We start from the raw sequence: 23,036 nt of genomic DNA, 5'->3' as shown, positions 1-23,036 counted from the left end.
AAGAGAAGAGAAGAGAAGAGAAGAGAAGAGAAGAGAAGAGAAGAGAAGAGAAGAGAAGAGAAGAGAGGGAAAGAGATTGTTTAGCAATGGGGAACTAAAACTAGGGTGTCAGGGTGACTTGAGCTCTCTCCCATTTCACAGTCTCTGCACATCTGGACTCTTAAGAAAGGATGTGGCTAGAAGAGCCACTGAGGAACTGAGTATGGTTAAATCCCCCTCATCCCCTTCTGCCTGCAGCCAAAGGCATTTCCTACATAAATCTCTATTTATTTGAGTTGGTCTTAGTTCATGATTTTCATACTGCTTGACAAGCTATCTCAGTGATGATATAAAATGATGACCGGTCAAAGTCCTTTGTGATTTGTGCATGTGCAGCTGTAGGGCACTTGGAATCAGGAAGACCTGACTTCAACTCCCATCTCACACACTTCCTAGATAGATCACCCCAGGGAAAATTATTTAAGGTCTCTGTTTCAGTTTTCTCATTTGTAAAATGAGGGGAGCCAATTTCTTCTTCGATCTCTTTGAGTTCTCAGTGTATGAGCCTATGCTCATAACTAGGAATGGGGGGAGGAAGGGTACTAATAAATGGATTTTTGATATTAATACAAAGAGAAAGCAAGACAGAGAACATAAGCTCAGCCTAGATTTTGAAGGCAATTAATTGAATGAGAATTCTCACTGTATCCCAAAATGGGGACTTGAGCAATATGAAAGATTTTTGTTTCTTTTTTCATTTTTATTAATAATTCTTGGGGCAGCTTAGGTGGCTACACTTCCTAGCTATGAGAAAGAGAGACAGAGAGAGACAGAGAGAAAATTCTTCTAAACTTAGGACTATCTCCAAAAACCGTGAGTCCTAGTCAAAGAGACTTGGGGAGTGTAAGAAGGCTCCCCTCAAAGGCAACTCACCAGTGTTAGGTTCACTCTTTTCAATCTCCTTTGTCTTAGGAAGTTGGGTCTATTTTTAATGAAGGGTGTAGTGGAGGGAATTACCCAGGAGAAAGTCACACCACACCACATTACACCACAGCACCATATACCAGCTAATGAAGGAGTTGGAAAGCAAGAAGATGCCTACATTCCCACAGGTAGGGTGGCTTGAGGAGGGAGGGAGTAACTTTTTTCTTTCATTTTCACTCCCTATCTTAAATCTTCAAACCCTGCCAAACAGCACCATCACCTGATCATACCAGGTACTTTATCAATAATATCAACACATTTTTCCAAAAGAGAAGACATCATTTGGGATCTAAGAGGTTTTGTGAGTCAATAGTGTGTAAAGGGAACCCCTTCCTCCCAGGGTCATGAACTTTCTTCTCATCCAACCGATCCCATTAGTGTGACTGGAATGCTCCAAACTGAGGTCACAGGTTAAGAGCCCAAGGAACATGACCTGAAACTAAGGGTTACGAGTCCAGTTCAGAGAGACTTTGACTGGTTCCTGAGATGTGATAGACTAGCTCAGAGAGACAGGAAGGGATGTGGGCAAAAAGGCTATAAAAGATGAGACCATAGAGGAGATCAAGGGCTTTTGGTGTGGGTGCTGGGACTGATTCTTCTACTCCATTCAGCATTGGTGGCTCGGACAGAAGAAACCCTTCGTGGGCTGGTAAGATTCTTGCTCTGAAGAGGCTACTGGACTTCCAAGTGGAGGCTGGAACCTTGTTGGGGAGCAAGCTGAAATTCTATGGGCCAGACTTTAGAGTGGTAGGTTAGGAAGTAAATTTTCTACTTCTTTCCTTATTTTTTTCTTATACTATATTTATATTAAATAAAATTGTTAAAAGCTACCTATCGTGGGGGCAGCTGGGTAGCTCAGTGGATTGAGAGTCAGGCCTAGAGACAGGAGGTCCTGGGTTCAAACCCGGCCTCAGCCACTTCCCAGCTGTGTGACCCTGGGCAAGTCACTTGACCCCCATTGCCCACCCTTACCACTCTTCCACCTATAAGACAATACACCAAAATTAAGGATTAAAAAAAAAAAGCTACCTATCATCCTTATGACTTATGAGTTAATTTTATAAATGGCAACCACGACAACTTTTACTAATATTATTTAACAAAATTAATTTCTAAATATTACATGTAGCATTTTAATTATTACACAATACATTTATTTTCATTATTACAATAGATACGAAATCTCTTAATTCCTTCACCCAGAGTTAATAGAAATTCAAGTGTTAAATATCAAGGCTGAAGTTTTGAGGGCTTCAGTAATATGTGAAATACGTCTTAATTCAGGAATGAGTGAAATACGTCTTAATTCTTTTGAGCACAATAGTATTCCATCACCAACATATACCACAATTTGTTCAGCTATTCCCCAATTGAAGGGCAGACCCTTGCTTTCCAGTTTTTTGCCACCACAAAGGGCACAGCTGAACAAATTGTGGTATATGTTGGTGATCACAAAATCACAGAATTCAGAATTTCAGAGCTGGTAAGGTCCTTAGCTCCCCTCTAAGTTTAAATCACACACCCCAAAATTCCCTTCTACTGAAACAAGACACATGATCATCCAGCTTCACATGAAGGCCTCTGATGATGATTAAAAGGACACATTCTGACTGCTGCAGCAAAGATGACTGCAGGAAGGAGGAAGAGTTACTACCTGAAATCATCCTATGTGCATAATGAAGACAAAAAAGCCCCCAAAGTACCCACAAATGTTTATGGGCTTTAAAGATTAATGTCTCTTCATACAACATGCAAGGACTGATGCAGAGCAGAAAGGGGTCTGGACTTGGACTCAGAAATAACAGGGTTCAAATCCTTCCTCAGATACTTACTAACTTGGTGACCCTGAGCAAGTCATTTCTGCTCTCCAAGTCTCAGTTTCCTTCTCTGGAAAATGAAGAGTTGAATTCAATTGTCTTTAATGTTCAGTCCAGCTACCAATCTATTGAACTTCTATGGAGAGAAACTACACAGGCTTAAAATCCACAGCTGGGCAGTCCAGAGCTTCCTGGGATTCCCCAACATCTTCATGAAGTGAGAGAAGTCTTCAACCTCCAACCAATCCAGCCCTTTCTAGAAAGCAGTCATTGGATGAACAGGAGGAAATAAATGTGTTTTAAGTGCCTGAGGAAACAACCGTGCCCTGTCATCCATGAAGCAGACAAACAATTCAGATTCCAAAGTAGTCAAGCATCTGGTGGAGATTTGAATCCCAACAAAGGGCAGATGAGGAGAGAGCGCTTCACTGGGGAGGGGGAGGGAGGAGAGCATTTCAGCTTCAGCCTTGGCTCCCCCTATCCCCACCTTGGTCAGAAGAGGCTCTTGTAAAGCTCTGAAGGTATCTATTATGTATCTCAAAGAAGAGGTACTTTAAACAATGTAAACATGATATATCTGAGACCAAATTCATTATCTCCTCCCCTCCCCACCAACCCCTACCCTCTTCCTAATTCTATTACTCCAGGGGTTCTAATAACTTTTTGGTAAACCCTCACCTCCCATCTTAGAATCAATACTGTGTATTAGTTCCAAGGCAGAAGAGAGGTAAGGGCTAGGCAATGGGGGGTCAAGTGACTTGCCCAGGGTCACACTGCTAGGAAATGTCTGAGGCTAGGTTTGAACCCAGGACCTCCTGTCTCTAGGCCTGGCTCTCAATCTGCTGAGCCACCTAGCTGCCCTAGTGCCAATAACTTTCCAGTCACCAAGGCTTTTAGAACCTAGGTATCACCTTCTATTCCCGACTCTTTCTCATCCTCTACATCCAGTCTGTTGCCCAGGCCTTTATAACATCTCTGCTGAGTGCCCCCTCCTCTGCTCTGATGCTGCCACCCCCTCTGCTCAGGCCTTCATCACTTCACCTCCGGACTATTACAATACTGCTGGTGAGTCCTCCTACCTCCAATCTCTCACATTTCAGTCCTCCACTCAGCTACCCAAAGTGATTTTCCTAGAGGTCTGATCCCATCACCCCGTGCTTCATAAATTCTAGTGGCTCCCTGTGGTTGACTCCAGGGTCAAATATAAACTCCTCCATTTGGCATTCGAAGCCTTTCATCATTTCGCCTTCTTCTCTCTACTTTTCCAGTCTTGTATCTTGCTCCCCAACCCATCCTCTTGGATCCAGTAACACTGGCCTCCTGGCTGCTCCTCAAACAAGACTCTCTGTCTGCAGCTCTGGGAGCCTTCCTGGACCGTTCCCCATGTCTGGAATCTTCCCCCTCTTCATCTCCGTTTCCTGGCTTCTTTCAAGTTCCAGTTCAAATCCCGTCTTCTCCAGAAAGCCTTTCCCAATGCCCCTTGAATCTAGTGCCCAATCTCTGCTGATTGTTTCTAATTTATTTTATGTCTTTTTTTTTTATTATTTTAAACCCTTAACTTCTGTGTATTGACTTATAGGTGGAAGATTGGTAAAGGTAGGCAATGGGGGTCAAGTGACTTGGCCAGGGTCACACAGCTGGGAAGTGTCTGAGGCCGGATTTGAACCTAGGACCTCCCGTCTCTAGGCCTGACTCTAAATCCACTGAGCTACCCAGCTGCCCCTATTCTATGTCTTTTTTGTACCTAGTTGTCTGCTATCTCTCTCCCCCACTAGACTGTAAGCTCCTTAAAAGTCAAGACTATTTTGACCTTTCTATGCCTCTCCAGTATTTACTACAGAAACTGTAGTAAAAAAAAAAAAAAAAAAAAAACAGGCACACAGTAGGCACTTAATGTTTATCAACTGTCTACCACCTTTCGGAGCTGCTGCTCACCCTGGAAAACATAGAGAACGCCTGGTCTTCTCTTTCACTTGCACAGAGCAATGACATCATGGTTTTATGGTCCAGGAAATGGACTATTTACAGGGTTCTTCCCACTATTCAGTTACTTTCTAGCCTTGAGTTATTTTCTTTCTGTGACATCATCAGGAGTTATAAATGCATCCCACTCACAAACTCACCATCTGAATAGACCTTCGGCTCCCAGCCTTCTCTGCTGGGAGAGGCTATTCATCATATGCCATTCCATTCTGCACAACACATTCATCTAGTTCTGATTCAATTTGATTTGATTTAACAAATGTCTATTAAGTGCCTACGAAGGCCAGAAAGACAAGCGAGTACCTAAAGAGTCAACGTCAAAACCAGGAAGACCTGGGTTCTAGTCCTGCCTCTGGCTTTTGTGGCTGGGCCACCCTGGACAAATCTCTTCATTAGTCTGGGTTCTAGGTCACTCTAAGATTATAGCTGGGTCCCAATAAGTACAAACAGTGAATCCCCTGAAGTGGTTCCATGTATTTGAATTCACATGGTTCAAAGTTATAATAATATACAATAGGGTCCTTGGTCTCAGCCCAGTGAGAAAACATCATGTGAATTTGAATGATGTGACCACTTCAGGCAATGCACTCATTGAGCCCCGGGTGAGTAAGATTCCCAGAAAGGAGCTACCTCTGTTAGTAGAAGAGTCTCTCCATGGAGATTCCCTGTACCAGTGAAGTCCTGGCTCCGGTCTCTCTCCTCTCTATATAATAAGGTCCCATAGACATGGGGCTAGAGGGGGCCAGTAGGCTCAGGCACACCCTAAGATCGTTTAATAAAGTGCATTTATTAAACCCTTCCCTGCCATCTTAGAATCAATACTGAGTAGGCAGAAGAGTGGTAAGGGCTAGCCAATGGAAGTTTTGACTTGCTCAGTCACATAGCTAGGCAGTGTCTGAGGCCAGATTTGAACCCGGGACTTCCCATCTCTACTCCTGGCTCTCAATCCACTAGACTACCTAGCTACCTCCTGCATTTTGATGTAATTATGCTATGCCCATAAGGCAAGATACAAGGCCCTGATGTAGTAACTGGTGATTCATTTCTTAAAGAAAACAGGTCAAGGCTGAGTTCTGGAGTATCACTAAAAAGTCAGCCTCCATCTTGCTCCATAGATAACAGCAGATACTATAGGGAGGAGTGATTGGGACCTCTCTGAAGGTTGTCAGAGTTGGCTACCTTGTCATGGGTGCTCTGTATTGTGTCCTCTGCCAACAGAATGACTGGATTTTGTTGTGCTCAGACCTCAAACTTTACCTAAGGACTGTTTTCAACAAAGGAGCCTCTGATAAAGGACGTGAAAGTCACCTAGAAAATTGGCTAAAATGGCAGCAAAGGAAAGTAATAAATGTTGGAGGGCATGTGGCAAAATTGGGACACTAATGCATTGTTGGTAGAGTTGCCAATTGATCCAACCATTCTGGATGGCAATTTGGAACTATGCCCAAAGGGCGCTAAAAGAATGCCTGCCCTTTGATCCAGCTATACCACTGCTGAGTCTATACCCCAAAGAGATAATAAGGAAAAGACTTGTACAAAAATATTTATAGCTGTGTTCTTTGTGGTGGCAAAAAATTGGAATAATGAGGGGATACCCTTCGGTTGGGGAACAGCTGAACAAATTATGGTATCTGTTGGTGATGGAATATTATTGTGCTAAAAGGAATAATGAACTGGAGGGATTCCATGTGAACTGGAACAACCTCCAGGTATTGATGCAGAGTGAAAGGAGCAGAATCAGGAGAACTTTGTACACAGAGACAGATACCCTGTGGTACAATCGAATGTAATGGACTTCTCTACTAGCAGCAATGCAATGATCCAGGACAATTCTGAGGGACTTCTGAGAAAGAATACTACCCACATCCAGAGAAAGAACTGTGGAAGCAGAAACACAGAAGAAAAACAATTGCTTGATCACATGGGTTGATAGGGATATGATTGAGGATGTAGACTCTAAGCAATCCTAATGCAAATACTAATAATATGGAAATAGGTCTTGATCAATGACACAGGTAAAACCCAGTGGAATTGCTCGTTGGCTATGGAGGGGGGTGGGAGGAGGGGAGGGAAAGAACATGAGTCATGTAACCATGGAAACATATTCTAAATTAATTAAATAAATAGAAATTTTCAAAGGAATAAAAAATAAAGGATGTGAAAGAGCTGGGTGAAATCAAAGGATCCCAAGAATTCCAATCCTGTGTCCATTAATTGGGAAACTACTGAACATCTTGTGGTATATGATGGTGACAGAATACTATTGTGCTATAAGGATGATGAACAGGATGATCTCAGAAAGAGCTGGAGAGACCTACGTGAACTGATGCAGAGTGAAACAAGCAGAACCAGGAGAACATTCTACACAGTAACTGAAATATTGTGGGGCAATCAAATGTGATAGACTTTACCACTGTATAATTATAATTTTGCTCCCCAAAACTCATTCTCCCAGCATCCCAGTTACGTATCTACATGACATACTAATATAAAGAAGAAATTTTTTTTTTTAAACCCTTGTACTTCGGTGTATTGTCTCATAGGTGGAAGATTGGTAAGGGTGGGCCATGGGGGTCAAGTGACTTGCCCAGGGTCACCCAGCTGGGAAGTGGCTGAGGCCGGGTTTGAACCTAGGACCTCCTGTCTCTAGGCCTGACTCTCACTCCACTGAGCTACCCAGCTGCCCCAAGAAGAAATATTTTGATGTGACTCCACCCTTTCTCTCTCTGCCCCTGATTGTGGTTGGGAAAGCTGGTTTTATGCCAGGCAGGAGAATCAACAATAAACATGTGGGTTTACTTTTTGTTAGATAATTAGGTTTGAACTTCTATTTCTTTTAGTTTATTTTCTTTCTACTTCAATTGATTATTAATAAACTTTATAAAAATATAATACTTGGAGCTATTGTATAGTCATTTAAATTTTACATTACTAAGGGCAATACAATGATCCAGGACAATTCTGAGGGACTTATGGAAAAGAAGGCTAGCCACCTCTAGAGAAAGAACAGGTGGAGTCAGAATGCAGGTGAACACATATGGTTTATCACTTGTTTATGTGAGTATATGTTTGGGGGTTTGGGTTTTATAAGATTATTTGCTTACAAAATGAATAATATAGAAATGTGTTTTGCATGATAAAAAAAAAGGAAATGCAAGCTTCTTTTTTTAATTATTTTTTTTATCTTTGAAATTTGTATTTAATAAATTGAGGATATTTTCCCCACGGTTACAAGATTCCTGTTCTTTCGCTCTCCTCCCCCCACCCTGCCCCTTCCCATAGCCGATGGGCAATTCCACTGGGTTTTACACGTGTCATTGATCAAGACCTATTTCCATACTATTGATATCTGCGCTAGGGTGATCCTTTAGAGTCTACGTCCCCAATTGAAAATGCAGCTTCTTGAAGGAAGGGAAGAAAAGAATTCCAAACCTAGACATCTCTACTGGTCAGCTGAGGAACATCCCTGTACCAACACAAGGGAGTATTTTCTCTGCAACCGAGAGTCTCCAAAGATTATCTAGAACCCTGAGAGGTTGCACAACTTGTCGAAAGTCACACAGCCAGGATGGATGGGAGCAGGGACCTGGTCTTCCTGGCATGAAGGTCGGCTCTCTGACTGCTGCCCAATACTTCCTCTCTTTACCTTGTAGATCAACATATTAAATGTTTGCTGACTTGATTTAAATCAAGCTGAGCTGAATTCATTCCAAGAATGAAATGAAGTGAATTGATTTGAGTTGAAATGAATTGAATTGAAGGTGGTTAACTGGCCTTGGGGTGAGGGAAGAAGGGATATGATGGAAACATGAAAGAAAATTTCCATTCCAGGAGAGGTTTAAGTCTACTCAGCTCAAGGGGGCAGGAGCCCAGAAACTCACCATCACCTCCTGGATTAGGAACATCTCGACATCTCCAGCAGAAAGCCGGTCAGGGATCCAAAAGTTGACCAACGAGCCAGGAAGCGTGCTTGGTCCAGTGTTATAAACCTGTGGACATTCCAAAAATACGCATTCATATTAGCCAATGAAAGTATCGCTCACAAACATGCTGGTATGTTTCTTTGATCCAATCAGTGATTTGTCCATCTCAGGACCCACTCGGGAGTAATCTCTGAATCCTCTAATGCAGATCAGCAACCTTTCTTTAACTTACCATCTTGGGGAGCTGCCTGGGCACGTACAGGGGAAGTAAGTGACTTGTCCAGAGACACGTGGTCAGTATGGATAATCAGCAGGATTTGAACCCAAGTTTTCCTGACTCCGAGCCTGGCTTTCTAGCTACTGCTCCACATTCTATATTAAGTACAAAAAAATAAGCTTCCAATTGGAATGGATTTGCCATGTTCTCTCCGGCTGCTATAAATCACTCCGAGAAAGTCATGCCTTCAAAGGATAGAATCCAGATGCAAAGATAAATTTCGTTTAACAGAAAACCTAATGCTACAGAATAGCACAGCTCCCCTTTTTGAAGGATTCTCTCTCCTTTTTCCTGCTAACCATTATAAACGATTTTATTTCCTTGATATACTAGAAAATCTAAATTGCAAATAACTGATTTGGGGTTCAGAAATGATCTAGTTCAGCCCATTTCATTTTACATATGAGAAAACTGAGGCAGGCCCAAAGAGGTCTCCTGGAACTCAACTCCCTAAATTCCCAGGCTTGTTCTCTTCTACTGTCATGCTATAATTTATTTATTTATTTTTTAAAAACCCTTAGCTTCTGTGTATTGGCTCCTTGGTGGAAGAGCAGTAAGGGTGGGCCATGGGGGTCAAGTGACTTGCCCAGGGTCATACAGCTGGGAAGTGTCTGAGATCGGATTTGAACCTAGGACCTCCCGTCTCTAGGCCTGACTCTCAATCCACTGAGCTACCCAGCTGCCCCCTCATGCTATAATCTAAAATATTAACAAAACGAATGGTTTATTGATACCTCTTGTGGTTTACATCCCAGTCCTTTCTTCTCCCTCCCTTCCCATGAGGCTTGTAACACCACCACCACCAGAAGAGTGAAGGCAGCCCAATGGACAGCTTCCGTGTTGGACGGCACGTACGAGATTCTAATGCCATCATTCCTCACCGATGCGCAGAAAGGAGGAAAACGGGTTCCTTCGTCCCTTCTTTCTATCCAGGATGACGCCCGAAGCTCCCCTAACCTAGTCCACCACTTGGAGTAAGTAAGTGAGCCCACGTCAGCCTCGTGGCCCTCGGAACGCTCTCATGCTTCTCCCACTTGCCGGTACGTGCCCAGATGACTGACCATGTTTCTGAAAGCCGGTGAAGGTGCAGCCAGATAGTGGAGGGAAAGGTAAGCCGGTCAGTGCTGGCCTTTGAGGAAGGCTGGCTTTGGGCAGCAAAGAGAAGAGACCAAGAGAAACCTCAGAACGTGAGATGAAAAGCGAGAAAAGCTCAGAAATGTGGGCTTTGGCGAGGGCGGCGGACGAGGGAGGATGGGGAGCGGCCCTTCCTTTGGAGAAGGTTCTAACAGGCTGCAAATTCGGGCTGGGTCAACGGTGTGATCTGGAAGCCAAGAAAGAGGAGGCAGTTGTTTGACTATGTTAAGAGAGGCCAAACTTCCAGGAATGGGGAGGTGAGAGTCCTACTGAACTCGGCCATTCCCAGACCACCCTAGAGTACGAGGCTCAGTCCTGGAGGGCACCATGGCTTTAGAAGGACATTGATAGGGCAGACAGGTGTCTCAGTGGATAGAAAGCCAGGCCTGGAGACAGGGGGTCCTGGGTTCAAATCTGACCTCAGATACTTCCTAGCTGTATGACCCTGGGTGAGTCATTTAACTTGCCTTAAAACCATTCCTTAGTATCAATTCTAAGAAGACATACATTGTTTAAACCCTCACCTTCTGTCTGTAAAAGTGAAATTTGGGAAATGTATCAAACTACATTTCCCGTGGTCCAACGGGTTTCCATTTCTGGTTTTTGGGCTTGGGAAGGCTTACGTCTTGACGCAGGGAAGGGTTTAAATCTCCTGGGTTAGGAGGGAGTGCTCTTTTTTGCCAGTAGGCTTGCTCTTTACTAGTAGGGTCTTGGCCAGCAGATTTGGGAGGTAGAGACAGGAAACAAAATGGAGGCGGCAGTTTTGAATGCTTACAATCGCGTGGTCTGATAACTTTATCTATCAACATGGCTTCAATTAAAATACTAATTTATATTATTATACCAGCCTTTATCATTTTTCATATTTATATGTCTTAGAATCAATACTATGTAGAAGAGTGGTAAGGGCTATGCAATGGGAGTTAAGTGACTTGCCCAGGGTCACACAGCTGGGAAGTATCTGAGATCAGATTTGAACCCAGGACCTCTCATCTCTAGGCCTGATTCTCAATCCACTGAGCTACCCAGCTGCCCTCTGTAAGGACATGTTCTTAACAAAAAGGGCTGTCCAAGAGTGCAGTGGGCTACCTTTGGAGCTAGCGAGTCTCCCCTCATAGACTTAGAGATGAAAGAGACCTCATAGGCCATTGAGTCCAGCTCTCTCATTTTAGAGATGAGGAAACTGAGGCAGGAGGAGCAAAGGCTGAATGGAGGACCCCTAGTCTGCTACCAACTAACTGTGAAGGGAATTCTATACATATATGTTGGATGCGATGACCACTGAGTTCCCTTCCAACCCTGAAGTCCTGGGATCTTGGAACTGAAGACTGACCCATTCACCGGCCGAGGTCAGGATGGGGAAGCCAGAGAAGGAAGCAGGAATGCGGATTAAGTCTCTAAACATGATAAAAATCTGGCCGAGCATCTGTCTTGTATTGGCTCATCATTATTAGGAAATTGGGTGACCATTCCCTGGTTCGGTTCCAAGGAATCGTCAAGTCACAGTAAAGAGGCTGAGTTGTTCTTGCCAGCCCTTCGGGGAAAAACAAAAGCAAAAACAAGTCCCCCCAAACAATAAAAATGACAGCAGATGGCCAAGGAAGATCACTAGCACACAGTCCTAGCATCACGGGGACCTGCTGGGAAGAGCACACCGAAGGAAGAGAAACAATTGGGGATTCTTGGAAGAGCTCCCTGTGTGTGGAAAGGAAAAACAGCAAGTGGAAATACTCAACTTGGACTAGCAAAATGGGGCGGCTATTCAGCATCCAGTATGTTCATGCATGGGGCAGCTAGATGGCGCCAAAGGGCACAGAGTACCAGGTCTAGAGTCATGAAGACTCCTCTTCCTGAGTTCAAATCCAGCCTCAGACACTTATTAGCTGTGTGACCCTGGACAAGTCACTTCACCCTGTTTCCTCAGTTTCCTCATCTGTGAAATGAAATGGAACAGGAAATGGCAAACCAATGCAGTATCTTTGCCAAGAAAACCCCAAATGGAGTCATAAAGAGTCAGACACGACTGGAAAAAAAAGAACCAAAACCAAAGTTATATGTAAACAATGCATTCATTCCATCCTCCATTCGTTCAGCATCCATAAAATGTCTCCTGTGACATCATAGCTGATGCAGGGACTTGTGGGAGGTTTTTTTTTCCTCTTCATACTTTTTCCAAAAGGTTAAGAAGGTCTTCGTGTAAGATTCCATGTAAAATGTCCACATTTAAGCCTCCCGTTCATTTTCATCATTTCCTGCCTCGGCGGAGGGTGCCTCTTTCCCCTCCAAGGGACCTCATACACTGCTCCAGCACAGGATTTGGAGACGGCGGCCCCGAATTCAAATCTAGAATCTGCCCCTGACAAAGATTTAGGGTAACTTCAGGCCTCGGTTTCCTCGTCTATAAAGGGAGGGCATTTGGCCAGTGGCGATCTAGCATCTTCTCCATTCCAAACCCTACAAGGGAACTTGAGGGCAAAAGTGATTCTTGAGGTTAGTACAGAGGAAAGAAGGTGGTGCCATGGTGCTCAGAAGGACAGCCCTGGAGTCGGAAAGACCAGAGTTCAAATCTTACCGCAGATACTAGCTGTGTGATTGGGCAAGTCCTTTTAAACCCCATTTGCCTCAGTTTCCTTATCTGTAAAAATGAATTTGAGGTGGAAATGGCAAACCGCCCCAGGATCTCTGCCAAGAAAACCCCCGATGGGGTCACGAGGAGTCCTAGCCACCCGGGGGCCGACACAGACCGGCCCGGTTCCGTTTCTCTGAGAGAAAGACCAATGGTCCGACTGGACAGAAGCAGCCTCTTCTCTGAGGGCGACGGCGCATGGAGGTTGCCACGTGGGTGCCAGAATATCGGAGGATTGTGTCCTATTGGGTCATAAAATGGAATATTGATCCGCGCTGGCCGAGCCAGGGACGGCGAGGGGCCAGGGTTGTCCCTCTGCCTCAGCTCCTCCTTCGGTTGCAGCCGCTGTCCTCGGAGGGAAGCCGTCGGGCAGAGCCTGGAGGGAAAAGCCGTCCACCTGGGCTCCTCGGCGGCCGGGCCTGGGCCCGCCACACTCCTCCCTCCCTCCCTGCTTATAAATCCAAGGCTGCCCTGGACGGCTGGGCCGGTGTCTGTGCAGTCGAGGTTCTGCTGCCCAAGCCAGGGCCAGGTGGGCCCCCCTGCCCGGCCGGTGGCAGGGGCCGAGCTGAGCGCGGGAAAGGAGCCCCGCGGTTTACAAGAGCCGACAAATGTTTGTCTTGGGCCTCTCCCCAGGCCGGGACGTCTTTCCCTCCCCCACCTTCCCCGGCCCTCCCACAGCCCTCTCCTTGGCTTCCAATCCCTCACTTCGACCTGGTGGTCAGGAGGAAGAGGGCGAGGCCGGTGGGGCGGCCAGAGCTCGATCTGGGAACCCGGAATGGCCCCAGGAAAGGGGTCAAGAAGGTAGAGATCAGGGGAGGGCAGCTACGGGGCTGGAGGTCACCTAGTGCTATCTCCTCGTTTTACAGAAAAGGAAACTGAGGCCCCAAAAAAGTGACGAGAGGCGTCCACCGTGCCAGAGGTAACAAGAGGAAATGTCAGAATTCGATCTCAGCGCCCTTTCCCGGTATCTACAATACTGTGAATTAAGTAGCCCTGCCGTTCCATGGACAACAGAACAGTGGAGTGGAGAGAGCCTAGACTTGAAGTGGGAAAGACTTAAATTTGAATCCTGCCTCAGACACTTCCTAGCAGTGGCACCCGGGACAAGCCACTGTCAGCCTCGGTTTCCTCCTCTACAAAATGGGAATCACAATAGCGCCGTGAGCTCGTGTGTGCAGAGTGCTTTGTCATCTTTCATTCCTCATAGGAAGGTCAGCAGCTTTGAAGGGAAAACAACTGTGATTCCATCGGCTGGGGAGTCCCCAACGGAAGAAACTCCACTTAGCAGTGCAGAGAGCGGCTGCCGGGAATGTAGAGTCTCGGGGAGCAGACGGTGCCTGGCCCAGGGAAGATGCTTGAGAGAGCCATCGGGAGGCTCCTTCCAAGATGCTGGGAGCAAGACTTGTACCCGGGCCAGTCCGGTTCTGGAACCAGCTTTCTGTCCTCCTGACTAAGCCGACTTGTTAGCTCCTATTATCACTACCATTGCTACCACCCTTATTTGACATATAAGGAAACTGAGGGCAAGATCCCACAGGTAGACAATGGCAAGAGCAGGGTTTGAACCCAGAGCACTGTGCCACAGTCCAGGTGCCATTAAACAAGTCCTAATCTACAGGAAAGGCACAAAACTAGACCGATGAGTCTGGAGCACATTTACGTTCAGAACAAAGAACTGGGCTTGGAGTTGAGAGACCTAAGCTGAAAGCTGGGCTTTGGCGCTACTGAAGTTTCAGGGCCTTCCTCAGAGCTGGGCGAGGAGAGGAGGCACGCGGGGATCCCAGAACCTCTTGGAGCTTCCATCCTAAGATGGGAACTCGGAGAAATGAGATCGCCCCCGCCCATGTGGTACAGGGCAACGATGAGGGCAGCCCTCGGGAAACCGAGACAGCCACCACCACACCAAAAAATCACTAGGCACGGCCACGAGAGCGACAACAAAAACAGAAAGAACAACAAACGTCACAACAGTAAAGGATAGGGAAAGGCACTGAATGGGTGAGTCCGTTGGTCTAGGGAGCTCCCGTGTGGAGCCCTCCGAGGAGAAGAGCTTTGTAGCTCCAGACTTTGGCTTAAGTCTCTCAACACAAGACTCAAGGCCAGGCTTCCCGGGTTCTGAAGGCAGCTCTCTCGGGTCCTGATACCAAACTGCCTCAGCAAAAGACTTTAGTAATAATAACTCCTAGATGTAGACTCTAAACAATCACTCTATTTACAATTTCCGTGTAACTAAGGGCAAATGTTCTTAATTAATTAATTGAATTGAAATAACAATAATAATAGTAGTAGTAGTAGCACCTAGAGCAACGGTCGGCAACCTTTTTGGCCGTGAGAGCCATAAACGCCTGAGGAAGGAGGAGGATGGAGGTGAAGGTGCTGGAATATGGGGCGGGGGCTGAAGGGCCCCCTGGGGCACATCCTGGGGCTCTGCCCGGACTGGCCGGTGGGAGGTGGAGCCAGATGTGGCTTGAGAGCCATACCTTGCCGGCCCCTGGTCTAGAGGAAAGGCAATGCTGTGAATGACAATGGCAACAATCACAGAAACAACATATAACAACACTATCTAACAACAAAAATAACTCCATCGGCCACAAAGGGAGCTCAGCCACACAAGAGCAGTGATCAGGGCAATAACAATAAAAATAACCCCAGAAATAGCACCAGCGAATAGTAGCAAGGCATCATGGGTAATGCCGCTTTGGAATCAGGAAGAGCAGCATTGGAATTCCATCTCTGATACATAGGAACAGACGACTCCGGGGTCCGGGCCACTCTCTCAAGACCAGACTCCAGAGGGCTGCCAGCCCACACCAGGAGAGGGCAGCATTCCCACGCTGGGCACTACAACAGTGTTGAACTGGTCCACCCATCCATCTAACATTTTGCAATACTAGTGAATGCAGTGACAAAGCTCATTGTAATTCAATTTCCTGGACAGACCCTGTCAGAGGGCCACTGGGAACTCCGGAGGCTTTTACCTGCAGGGTGATGTTGAGAGGCTGAAACTGGCATTCCCAGTCCTCCAGCTGAATGAAGCCGGACGTCTCGATGGATTCACCATACACAAAGGAGGTGGGGGACACGACCCTGCAAGAACAATGAGAGAAGCCCGTCATCTCGGGTTCTGGGTCAGTGGCATTCATAGAACACTGAGCAGCCCAGAAGAAAACCCACCAAATCGGGAGTCCTGGCACCTGGGTGCGAATCCCAGTTCCCTCACTCCTCACTACCCAGACACTCTCCTTACAGAGATCCCTACAAAAACAGCGGCATTGGAGCTCATGTCGGAGGTGCCTTCTTGCTCACAATCGAATGGTTCTTGTTTTCTAATCACAGACCAGTGAAACGAGAAGGAAAATCTGGAGATCATCCAGTCCAACCCTCCATTTTACAGAGCAGGAAGCTCCCGTCCACATCTTCCGCCTGGGATGCCATCACACTGAATAGTCTCTTCTTTCTCTCCCCTCTGCCCTGAAGTGCCCAGCTTTGCACGGGGGTCGGGAGAGGCGGGCCATTCTTTTTAAACGGACTTTCCCCACAAAGCCTTCTGGGACTGAGCTTGGCGCTCAACTTTAGCTGTAAACTAGAATGACTTTGCTGGTCGTGGGGGCTTTCAGTCATTTTTCAGTCATCACCCTTAGGCGATTTCTTGGCAGACAGACTGGAGAGGTGGCCATTTCCTTTTCTATCTCCTTTGACAGATGAGGAAACTGAGGCAAACAGGGTGAAGTGACTTGCCCCAAGTCACATAGTATCTGAGGCCATATTTGAACTAAGGGAAATGGGTGAGTCTTCCCGACTCCCAGCCCAGCACTCAATCCACTACGCCACCTAACTGCCCCACTCCATTAGGAGGGGGGAGAATTATCCCAGAATTATCCCAGAATCATGGATTTCAAGTTCAAAAGAACCTTCATAGCATCTAGTCAAACCCTCCCATTTTATGGATAAGGAAACTGAGGTGCACAGAGAGGAGGGGATTTTTCCCAGGGCACAACTAATAATAAGTAGCAGAGCTAAGACTTGTGCCTGGTCTGTAGGAAAGCAGGAGAAACCATGGAGAGCTGAAAGGAGCCTCAGGTTATCTGTCCAAGCCTTCATTTGACAGATGAGGAAATGGAGTTCCAGAGAGACTAAGCAACTTGCCCGGCATTACCAGAGACTAAAGAGCCGAGCTGAGATTTGAACTTGGGTCCTCCAAATCCCACGTCCTGAGATCCAGACAGGTGACAAAGCTCTCTTCACACGAATTCTATAAAGCAGGAAATATGATGACCCCCATTTTATAGCTGAGGTGTTGAGGCTGAAGAGGCAGTTGGCACGCCTAGTAAGCGACAGACCTGAGCTGTGAGCACGATCTTCGGAAGCGAAGGCCACTCGCCCAGCCACACTGGCGAGCCAACGGGAAAAGAAACCAGAGTTTGTTTTGGAACCGACGGACCAAAGTCTATGCTTTTTCTTTTGAATATCGTTTGAAAACTAGCTCATGAGCCAAGGCCCGGCCTAGTAAGATTTGCAGAAGGAAGCGGGGGGCGGCGGGGAAGCTGTTCCATGATGCTGTTCAAAACCACGCTGCGTGCGCGGCAAAACCAGCGAAAGCCAATTCTGACCCTTCTGAGTGCAGCGGCACGATTTCGGGAGAGCTGCAGATTATAGGTTTCGATGGTCGCTGAGACCAAAATCGCCCGCTGGAGGAGGTTCCAGGGGTTGTGGGAGAAGGGCTGAGGTCGGGCGCTGGGTAGGTGGTCAGGGATCCGATGACGTTTCCGCACGCCGTGGTTCGGTGCTGGTGATTTCCTGTCTCCTCTCATGGCAGAGCCGATGAGGGAAGCGAAGCCCCGATTTCTCCCAATGCCAGCATAACAGGCCATTGAGGAATCCTGGACGGGCCCTGGAGAAGTCATTCGCTTGTCTAAATGCAGCAGCAGAAAGCTAAAAACTGACCGTTCTAAACCGGAATAGCAAATGGCTCCTGGGGCTTCGGAAGTCGTTTCCTTCATGGAGAATCGGGGAGTCGTGGCATCTCGGAGGAGGGAAACATTAATGCCCGCCACCTCCAAAAAATCCAGGTCTTGATTGCATTAGGCAGGAAACTCTCCAGAAAGAAAGCTCCTTCGCTAATCTGAATCAGCCCCAACTTTCCATTTAGAGAATTTGAATCTAAGCCCTGAGAGGAGATAGATACGTCATGGGCTATGAGCCACACAGCAGCATAGGTCAAAAATGGGACTGGAACCCGGGACTTCATGGTTTTGAAGCCTGGCATCTGTCTGGTACACCACTGGGTTTCCTCAGGTAAATGTGGGTCTAACTCCATTGGTCAATCCTGGGATATCTCAAGGAGAAGTGATTGTGCCCCTCGGGGTACAAGCCCTCGACGGCATGGGCTTGGGGCTCCCACACACGTGTCCACATAGGTACTCAAATACACTCACACACACAATGGCCACTTCATTTGGCGAGGTCTTAGGGACAGCCATGGGCAGCCTTGCACTGGCTCCATCCTTGAAGTCCTTCCACAGCTGGCTCAGACCTGCCTTTGAGCCACCAACATGAGCTTTCAAGGACTCGAACTCCCCACCACACTTTTTCGGGGCATCAAACAGCAACTTTGGCGGAGACGTTCACTTACGAGGAAAAACTGGATCACCCAAACTCACATTTCTCCAGGCCTTTAAGCACTTTCCGTGAGCCTGGAGAAGGAGAAAGCGTTCCTGGGATACCCATTTTACAGATGAGGAAACTGAAATAGAGAGAGGCAGAGTGACTTGGCCAGAGTCACACAGCTATTTAGGGCAGAAGCTAAGATTCAAACCTAGACTTTCTGAGGCTCCATACCCAGCAAGCTGACAACTGCCTGGGTTGGGCTGATAGCCATGTCTGCCTTCTTTGAGAAGGGAAGGAAAGAGAATAAGCATTTCCTTCGGGCCTCCCTTGTGTCACATGCTGTGCTAAGTTCTTTTTTAAAATGATTTCATTTGATCCTCACAAGAACCTGCAAAGTAGGTACTAGGAGGATCCCCATTTAATTTTTTTTATTTTTAAACCCTCACCTTCTGTCTTAGAGTCAATACTGTGTATTGGCTCCAAGGCAGAAGAGTGGTAAGGGTAGGCAATGGGGGTCAAGTGACTTGCCCAGGGTCACACAGCTAGGAAGTGTCTGATTTGAACCCAGGACCTCCCATCTCTAGGCCTGGCTCTCCATCCACTGAGCTACCCAGCTGCCCCCAGGACCCCCATTTTAATGATGAGGAAACCGAGGCAAACTGTAGTTGTGATTTGCTTGAGTCACACAGCTAAAAAGAGTCTGAGGCTGGATTCGAACTCAGCTCTTCGGGACTCCAGGACCAGTGCTCTAACCGATATGCCACCAGCTGCCTTTATGATTTAAATGCATAATGGTTTGTTTATTCAACTGACAGCTTCTCCCTTTCCAGAAAAGGGGATTATGAGCCCTTTGGAACAGGTGTTCATTAAGCCTCCAACACCGCCACCTCGCATGTTAGGAGCCGTCTACATAGCCATCTTTGGCATCAGGATGATGACAACTGATGCTGGATCATGTCCCAGCTGTGGGGATTTGGAGCAGGAGAACTGCTTTCCCCCTTAGTTATCTCTAGTTGGAGCAGGAGGTGTCAGCATGGTGGGAACAGAGGAGGGCCGCAAGAAAGTAGAGAGGGAATCCTGGGCCTGGAGTCAGGAAGACTCATTTCCTGAATTCAAATCAAGACTCTCTGCTATGTGACCCTGGGCAAGTCTCTGTCTCTTGGTCTCTCTCTGTCCTCCCTGGTAAGTGAAAAAGCAGCTGATGCCAAGAGAAGCCTGATGGAGCCTCCCTCTGGCCCCATCTCTCCTCCTCTGCCTCCTTCCTCATTCTCTCCCTCCTTCTCTCCTCTCCTTGGAACAGGGAAGTTGGCTTGGGTTGGTTTCTAGGTTGACCTAACTGGAACTAGGAGAGGTCGCCGAGTCCCAGCTAATTTCTAGACCTTCTCGTGCCACTCTTCAGAGCTCTCCTCTCAGTTCACAGGAGCTCCTTCAGCTAAAGAACGTGTTTGGTTGCTAGAATTCGGTGAGCAGACTCGGCCCGCCTGCCCAGCGTCGCTAGTAAGAGGGCACCAGCTTACTGCCAAGGTGAGAGAGAAACAGCAGCGTTCATTCAAAATGATCTCCCAAAAGGGAACTCTCTTTGGAGGCAGCCGGTGGCACAGTGGGCTGAGAGACTGCCCTGGGCCTGAAGTAAGGAAGACTCAAGTTCAAATCCCATGTCAACCACTTCCCAGCTGTGTGACCCTGAGTAAGTCATTTAACCCCAATAGCCTGGAACTGATACTGTAATGGTTCTGAGATGGAAGGTCAGGGTTTAAAAAAATCCTCCTCGCTCTCACTTGGCACTCTGACCATTGGGCCACCTCGCTGCTCCTTAAAGAAGATTAAATGACTTGCCCATCCTCACATGGCCAGGGAGTATCAAAAAGCCAATCTGAACCCAGGTCATTCCTTCTGGACTCTTCACCGAGCATTCTCTCCTCTTCATCACTCGTCCTTCAAGTTAGAGATCTCAGGAAGACAAAGCCTCTCAGGAGGGAGACGTCGACCCTGAGCTCCTGCCTCTTAAGCCAGTTTAGGAGTCTCATCGACAGGCCAGCTCTCTCCGCAGGATTTCAACATTTGGGCTGCAACCCAGGAGTACTTGACTGGGAAAGATGAGAGCCTCTGAGCTTTTCGAGAGTTCAGCCCAAGTTTCGCAGGCCAGAGTTCAGCAGGTCTTTCCTTTCACCAGCGATCTGAAGAGATCCTTCTCACTTCCCTCAGCCGGGGCCACGTGCCCTTGGCATGCCTCCTGAGTGTGGAAACGGGAGCTGGGTCCACCCTTCCTCACTCTCCGGGCTCCGTCCCCAGCAGCCAAAGGACACGTCCTCCCCGGGCCTCCCAGCCTCCATCGTCCAACGAAGCCCACGTTGACAAATGACTTACATCTCATGACGATCATCCCCTGATTTCAGAACAAAGGCTAGATAAGATGGAGACATTATCCAGGGCTAAGCAGAAAACGCACAGACATCTGCTCTGATGCTTCAGGTCATCGGAAAGGCCAGCCCAATCGTAGATCATCTGGCCTTGCCCTCCAGCCTCAGGTCTCTCAATGGAAGCCTTTTATTGCAGACCCCCATTTCTGGCTGGTCATAGAGCATCGCACTCTAGACCTCCAGCCCTGAGCCCCTCACTGTAGTTTTCATTGTAGGGCCTCATGGCTGGCCTCCACCTTGGATTGGAAAATGGCAGTTATTGGAGTACAGAATGTTCCTAGAATTACAAGATCTAAGTGATCTGCCCGTGACTATTGTTCTAAGCTGGCTATTGCTAAAAAAAAAAAAAAAAAAGGAGACGGAATAAGGAAGACCCCCAGGCTCGGGGAGTTCTACCTTCCAGGTCTAGGGGCACCCCGAGATGAAAGGGGAAGCACGTGGAAGAATGAAACTGACCACTGGAAGACGGCCACGTGTTGACCATCCAGCGGGTGGCTGGATAGTTGTTACTTACCCAGCAATGGACGTGTCCACTTCATGCACCAGAGGCACCGACAGAATGAGAGTGTTGTCATGGAGTGAGTCAGAGCGTTCTATGTTGCCACTGGTTTGGAGAAAGGAGACATGGTCATGCTGTTGCATCTGACTACAGGCCCAGATTTAGCTGCTAAGTCATACTAGGATATCATTGGAAGGAAGGAAGGAGGCTGATCCTTGGAGCTCAGGCACAGAGCTGAAATCAGGAATTTTCCCCTCTTGGGGAAGGATTGTAAACCCTGCCCAGAAAAAAAGTATCAACTGTGTTCTCAGCCTTGGGAGTCCAGGAAATGCACCCTAGCAAACCATCTGGTAGCTTCCTGTTTTAATAGTCAACAAACATTTATTATGCACTCCTTACCTGACAGGCACTGGGCTAAGCCCTACGGATACAGAGGGAGACAATAGTCTCTGCCCTGAAGGAGTTCACATTGTAATAGAGAATTGACTTCATGTAATTCACTATATACATCCAAGACTTATAGATAGATTAGGGGAGAAAGAGAGACAGAGACAGACTGAGGCAGAGGGAGGGAGGGGGGAGACAGAGAGACAGAGAGACAGAGAAAGAGAGAAAGAGAGACAGAGACAGAGGCAGAGGCTAGACACAGAGAGACACAGAGACAGAGACAGAGACAGAGACAGAGACAGAGGCAGAGAGACAGAGACAGAGACAGAGACAGAGACAGAGACAGAGACAGAGACAGAGACAGAGACAGATGGAAGATGATCTCAAAGGAAAAACACTAGCGGGAAACCAGACTGGGAAGTACAAAATTGTTGGGTTTTGCTACTGAAAAACTCTAAAATTAGCACCCCAGTACAGAGTCCCAACCATCCCACCTTAGTTAAAGCTCTGGTCAACTGCCATCTGCTGAGTCTCCCATTTAAGCATCTCAAGAAGACTGTGAGGCCAAGATAGCAAAAACAGATGCCCAGGAAAGGAGACACAAAATTCCAGTCTTTACAAATGTGTAAGCTCTTGTTTTCTGGCTTGGACAATGTGGGGAGACATAGTTAAGGGAAGCTACTTCTCAAAATACTGCCCTCAGGGTGAGGAAGTACAAGCACTAGACCCTGGAACCCAATAGGGCTTTCTCAATATAGTAAATATTGATTAAGGCCCTTCAATCAGTAAGGGACTAGGCTAAGTGCTGAGCATACAAAGATAAGAACCGAACAATAACTCAGAGGGAGCTTGCAACCTCCTGACAAATTGTTGGTTGTTTCTGGTAGAGAGGATAGTATTTAAGGCAGCAAGAATGACTAATGGCCTCTTTTTAATTACTTGGAACATTAATCCAAGAGATCCACAGAGGACCAAACACCATCCCAATTCCCAAGTGCCAAGGAGATGGGCTATCTGAACACAGTGACTCCTGGGAATTTAGCAACTTATTCTTCAGAGGTGTAAGATGAAAGCTCATTTATTGGAGTTTCCAGATGGAAATGTAAAACTAGAGACAGGCAGGTAGCTCAGTGGATAGAGCCAGGCCTGGAGACAAGAGGACCTGAATTCAAATTTGGCCTCAGACACTCCCTAGCTGTGTGATCTTGGGCACACCATATAACCGCTAATTATCTGGTCCTTATCTCTCTTCTCATTTGGAACCAATACTTAGTATCAATTGGAAGGAACAAAGGGATGGGGCATGGGAGAGAGTGGAGGAGAGAGGAAGGAAGGAAGGAAGGAAGGAAGGAAGGAAGGAAGGAAGGAAGGAAGGAAGGGAGGAAGGAAGGAAGGAAGGG

At 47.1% G+C, this 23,036-nt stretch overlaps 1 protein-coding gene across 1 annotated transcript in view; it reads right to left on the bottom strand.

Annotated features, from left to right (window-relative positions):
• The window catches only part of ITGA9 (integrin subunit alpha 9), a 355,639-nt gene that overhangs the window by 50,333 nt on the left and 282,270 nt on the right, over positions 1-23,036 (bottom strand). The window contains exons 20-22 of the mRNA XM_044675555.1: positions 21,265-21,392; positions 15,702-15,810; positions 8,645-8,752 (exon numbers count right to left, since the gene is read on the bottom strand). Coding sequence (XP_044531490.1) covers positions 8,645-8,752; positions 15,702-15,810; positions 21,265-21,392 — 345 coding nt within the window. The remainder of the gene's footprint in view (positions 1-8,644; positions 8,753-15,701; positions 15,811-21,264; positions 21,393-23,036) is intronic.

This window comes from Gracilinanus agilis, chromosome 1 (assembly GCF_016433145.1).
Source record: "Gracilinanus agilis isolate LMUSP501 chromosome 1, AgileGrace, whole genome shotgun sequence".
Taxonomy (NCBI): domain Eukaryota; kingdom Metazoa; phylum Chordata; class Mammalia; order Didelphimorphia; family Didelphidae; genus Gracilinanus; species Gracilinanus agilis.
The sequence above is the reverse complement of the archived record's forward strand: the minus strand, read 5'-3'. Positions and strand labels throughout refer to the sequence as shown.